The sequence below is a fragment of the Penaeus vannamei genome, chromosome 5 (assembly GCF_042767895.1).
Source record: "Penaeus vannamei isolate JL-2024 chromosome 5, ASM4276789v1, whole genome shotgun sequence".
Taxonomy (NCBI): domain Eukaryota; kingdom Metazoa; phylum Arthropoda; class Malacostraca; order Decapoda; family Penaeidae; genus Penaeus; species Penaeus vannamei.
The window spans coordinates 34035031-34040030 of record NC_091553.1 but is presented as its reverse complement, the minus strand read 5'-3'; the positions used below and the strand labels follow the sequence as shown (position 1 = coordinate 34040030).

The 5000-nt window shown below is 49.5% G+C and overlaps 2 protein-coding genes across 2 annotated transcripts in view; both read left to right on the top strand.

Moving 5' to 3' along the window:
* Positions 1-2053: 2053 nt before the first annotated feature.
* LOC138861799 (period circadian protein-like) lies at positions 2054-2828 on the top strand. Its single transcript, XM_070121638.1, has 2 exons — positions 2054-2066; positions 2395-2828. The coding sequence occupies exons 1-2, from the start codon at positions 2054-2056 to the stop codon at positions 2826-2828; spliced, it is 447 nt and encodes a 148-aa protein (XP_069977739.1).
* Positions 2829-2875: 47 nt separating this feature from the next.
* Positions 2876-5000, top strand: part of LOC138861798 (uncharacterized transmembrane protein DDB_G0289901-like) — a 2725-nt gene continuing 600 nt past the window's right edge. Inside the window, exons 1-4 of the mRNA XM_070121637.1 lie at positions 2876-3434; positions 3745-3909; positions 3997-4562; positions 4863-5000. The exon at positions 4863-5000 is cut by the window's right edge and continues 600 nt beyond it. Coding sequence (XP_069977738.1) covers positions 2876-3434; positions 3745-3909; positions 3997-4562; positions 4863-5000 — 1428 coding nt within the window. The remainder of the gene's footprint in view (positions 3435-3744; positions 3910-3996; positions 4563-4862) is intronic.

The window sequence follows — 5000 nt, the reverse complement described above, 5'->3', positions numbered from 1 at the left end:
CACTTGAAGGAGTGACCGAGGAGGTGATTACGTTGCGAGATGCTGGGGGACGCCCGGAAAGGCTCCACTCAGACACACGCAAGGGAGACACTCACGCACATTTCCATACGGACGCTTCGTTCACACCCGCACATGTGTGTGTGTGTGTGTGTGTTACGGACGTGCGGTTGGATACCGGGAATCTCTTTTTTTCTCTCTCTCTTTCTCTCTCTCTCTCTCTCTCTCTCTCTCTCTCTCTCTCTCTCTCTCTCTCTCTCTCTTTCTCTCTCTCTCTCTTTTGCGGACGTGTGGTTGATACTGTGAGTCTATTTTTCTCTCTCTTTCTCTTTCCTTCTCTCTCTCTCTCTCTCTCTCTCTCTCTCTCTCTCTCTCTCTCTCTCTCTCTCTCTCTCTCTCTCTCTCTCTCTCTCTCTCCCCCCTCACTCTCTCTCCTCCTTTCTCTCTCACGTACCGAGGTGGCGGAAGAGCAAAGGGGCGTCGAGATAGAGATAGGATTAACAGCTTTTGTATTCGGCTTCGAAGGCAGGTAGTCTAGGGGAGGGGGGTCGCGGAGGTGGGGGAGGGCGGAAGGACGTGGGAAAGAAGGGGGGGGGGGAGGGGGGACAGGGCAGGGTGGGGAGGACGGAAAGAGGTGGGAAAATGGGGATGGGATAGATTAGGAGGGGAGGGGAGGGGGGTTATCCGGAAGAGGTTGGGAGATCGGGGAATAGAAGATAAGGGCGGATGGATGGGTGTGGGGGGTGGGGCGGGGTGGGGGGGCTTAATAAGGAAGAGTCCTTTAGCAAATCCCAAGGGGAAGTAGGGAGAAGCAGAATAGGGAAGGATTAATGAATGCCAACGACAGAAAATAGGAGTAGGAAATAGATTGAAAAGAATGGGTAACAGATTAACATAACACAGGACATAAAAGAGGAGAGAAAATCACTTTAACAAATAAAAGCCAAATTTCACCATCCAAGCCTAAAACCCATAAAAGACAATCAAAATATACATACCTGGAAGAAAACAAAAGGAATGGGAAATAGATGAAATGAATAGGAAATACATGAAATGAATAGAAAGTAGATTAAAGGAACAAGAAATAGATTCACAAAACACAAAATAGAAAAGAAAAGAAAAAGAAAACACTTCATCAAAGTAAAAACAAAATACATCACGTCTAACCAAATAAAACAAGAAAACCACGAAACAAAAACAAAAACAATAAAAAAAAAAATCACCATTATCATCTCGTCTCCCCCCCCCCTTTTTTTTTTTTTTTTTTTTTTACATTTTTTCTCTCAAAGAAGTTGTTAGAAGAAGGACAACTGCGAAGCCCAGGATTTTCTAAGACGTTGCTCCCACAGTCTTAAAAGGAGAGCGATGGCCGTGTGGTATTCTTGAGCTTCTTGCATTGAGAGAGTTACGTCCTGTAGGGTACGCGTGGGTGCCGTGCGGGGGAACTTACTTGTTTTTAAGCTTGTTTATTTGTTTCGGTGGGCGCTTTCTGTCTGTTGGTTTTCATTGTCTAATTCAGGATTTCACTTTGCGGCTTGTTTGCTTGTCTTTCTTTCTTGTGTGTGTATGTGTATTTTTATCAGTATCTATTGGCTATGCGTTTGTCTGTGTATATTCGCTAGTTATAAGAAAGGTGGAAAGATACAAGAGTAAATATCTATACTTGCCTTTCTTGTGATTTTAATTTTTTGCTTCTCTTTCACCCCCCCTCTCTTTTTTTCTTATTCTCTCTCTCTCTCTGTCTCTCTTACTCTCTCTCTCTCTCTCCCCTCTCTTTCTTTCTTATTCTCTCTCTCTCTCTCTCTCTCTCTCTCTCTCTCTATCTATCTCTTCTCCCCCTCTCTATCTCTCGTATTATCAAATGATAATGATATATTTGGCGGTGTTGATGATGGTGATGATGAGGAAGATGACTACAATTATTACTGATACAAGTGCTTATCATAACAATAACGGTTACAAAAACGTAAAAACAATAACTACGATAACATCAATAAAAACAATAACTACGATAACATCAATAAAAACAACAATAACAATGAGTATAAAACAAAAGATGACAACTATCAGTACGAATATGAACCACACAGGGCAATTATATTCCCGTCACATTTCTTATGAATATAAAAACAAATATCGACTCCCTTGTTTCACTTATTTATCTCTTATGCGTGCAAATTACTGTACATATTGTAGCCTATTAAACAAATGGAAAATTATAAATGATAAATGAGTATGCAAATGTCTCCCCGCTCGAGGTTGCGCACGAAGAACCTCACTTGTTTTCGGTGCGTCGACATGCGCCATCGATCAGCCGGGGGCGATAGCATGACATGCATCGAAGGCACTCGTCAGCGCATGACAGATCTTGAAGTCATTGCTGCACGCGTGGTTTAGACGAGCCGAGAGCGGGGTCACGAGGGCGAAGAAGCACTGAGGAAGGCACTGAGGGAGGTGCAGAGGCAGGTACTGAGGCAGGTACTGAGGGGGGCACTGAGGGAGGCACTGAGGAGAGCACTGAGGCAGGCACTGAGGGGGGCACTGAGGCAGGCACTGAGGAGGGCACTGAGGCAGGCACTGAGGAGGGCACTGAGGCAGGCACTGAGGGGGGCACTGAGGCAGGCACTGAGGAGGGCACTGAGGCAGGCACTGAGGGGGGCACTGAGGCAGGCACTGAGGAGGGCACTGAGGCAGGCACTGAGGGAGGCACTGAGGAAGGTGCTGAGGGAGGCATTGAGGCAGGCACTGAGGGAGGCACTAAGGAAGGTGCTGAGGATATCACTGAGGCAAGCACTGAGGAAGGTGCTGAGGGAAACACAGGCAGGCACTGAGGGAAGCACCGAGAAAGGTGCTGAGGGAGGCACTGAGGCAGGCACTGATGGAAACACTGAGGCAGGCACTGAGGAAGGTGCTGAGGGAGGCACTGAGGGAAAGCACTGAAGGGGGCACTGAGGGAGGCACTGAGGAAGGTGCTGAGGGAGGCACTGAGGAAGGTGCTGAGGGAGGCACTGAGGAAGGTGCTGAGGGAAACACTGAGGCAGGCACTGAGGGAAACACTGAGGCAGGCACTGAGGCAGGCACTGAGGAAGGTGCTGAGGGAAACACTGAGGCAGGTACTGAGGGGGGCACTGAGGCAGGCACTGAGGAAGGTGCTGAGGGAGGCACTGAGGAAGGTGCTGAGGGAGGCACTGAGGAAGGTGCTGAGGGAGGCACTGAGGAAGGTGCTGAGGGAGGCACTGAGGAAGGTGCTGAGGGAGGCACTGAGGAAGGTACTGAGGGAAACACTGAGGCAGGCACTGAGGGAGGCACTGAGGAAGGTACCGAGGGAAGCACCGAGGAAGGTGCTGAGGGAGGTACTGAGGCAGGCACTGAGGGAGGTGCTGAGGGAAACACTGAGGCAGGCACTGAGAAGGGCACTGAAGGGGGCACTGAGGCAGGCACTGAGGGGGGCACTGAGGGAGTGTAGCCTACCCCCGCAACCTGCAGCTTGGTATACTTCCCCCAGGTTGGGTCTAGGTCCACAGCCTGTCTTCTCGAAGACGCATACCAAGACCTGATTGGTTGACACCTGACACCTCACGGCTCGCCCATTGGACCGCAGGCTCCCCTTCGTTCCCGGGTAGCTGGCACAGCTCAGCCCCACTTAAGTTCCGGCTCCCGGGCCGAGTTCTCTAAATGATCAAAACGATAACGACCACAACACGGAACTGACCAAGGCAGTCACCCTGAAGCCTTACAAGGCTACAGGGGGACAAAAGAAAGCTAAAACGCAGGCAGTGCATGGACAAGATAGAAAAATCACCCTAAACAAAGTCTGTCCATGCACCTCAGACCGAGAGAAATCTGAAATCTCCTCAGAATTCTCAAAGTCAAGAAGGGCTCAAGCTGAACCAGCCAAACCAGCTGCCCCTAGTACTAAAGGCCTTAAACCCCTGCAAAGGGGAGGCGCGAGGCGACAGAGAGTCTGAACCCACCCCAAATCGCTTCATGCACTTTAAGAAAGAAGAAAGCAGCCTGAAGACTTCCACAATGCCTACCACCTGGTTAGGGCATTGGAAAAGGAAAGGCAAGTCAGACTCTCAATCCGATTTGCTAGAGATGAGGGCATGGTTATTGTCCCCAAAGACAAAGCCAACCTTAACTTCCTGCAGAAAACCAAGGTATTTAAAGATGGGAGAAAAGTGTGTATCTCGCCACTGACCTCCCAAGAGAAAAGGACCCTCAAGGGAACCCCAATCACCACCCTTGATCTGGGTGACTGGGGCTCGTATAAGCTCAGGACATATGTGCCAGAGCCCTTGAGATGTTTCACTTACCAGAAATTTGGACACCACCAGGCCAACTGCAAAGCCAAAGCTAATTGTGGTATGTGCAGTAAGGCACACAAAGATGGCCAGAAGGACACAACAGTCAAGTGTCCAAACTGTGCCAAGAGACATCATGCCTGGAGCCTGGCTTGCTCTGCCAGGAAACAGGCAGTCATTAAAAAAAAGGAACAAACCAAAAACCGTCCTGACTTTGTTCCAGCGCCCCCAGGCACCCATGTCTGGGGACAGAATAAAAAGGTAAGGACGCCTCCCCACCTAAAGCCGGATACCTCAAATCCAGAGAAATTCCCCAGGCTTGCTAGTGGAAAAGAAAGAAAAAAAAGGGAAAAAGAACCTAAGGAAAAAAGGTTCAAAGGCCATAGCAAAGGTCCCCCCAGTAGACGACAATCTTTCCTTTGACGAGAAGGATATGACTCTCCTGTTGAGTGCTGTAGTTTCTGCAGTAGCAACAGTCTTGGGGAGGACCAGTGAGGAGGCGGAGAAGGCAGTCCAGGTCGCCATGACGGCTATGACCCAAACTGTTGCAAACCGAAAAAGAGCCGCACTCCCCTCCCAAAATCGTCGAATGGCAGATTAGCTTCGGGAGAAGCATCACGGGCAACCCCAGCTAGTCTGTCAGGACAGGCTGTGGACCTGGACTCAACCTGGGGGAAGTATGCCGCGCTGCAGGTTGCG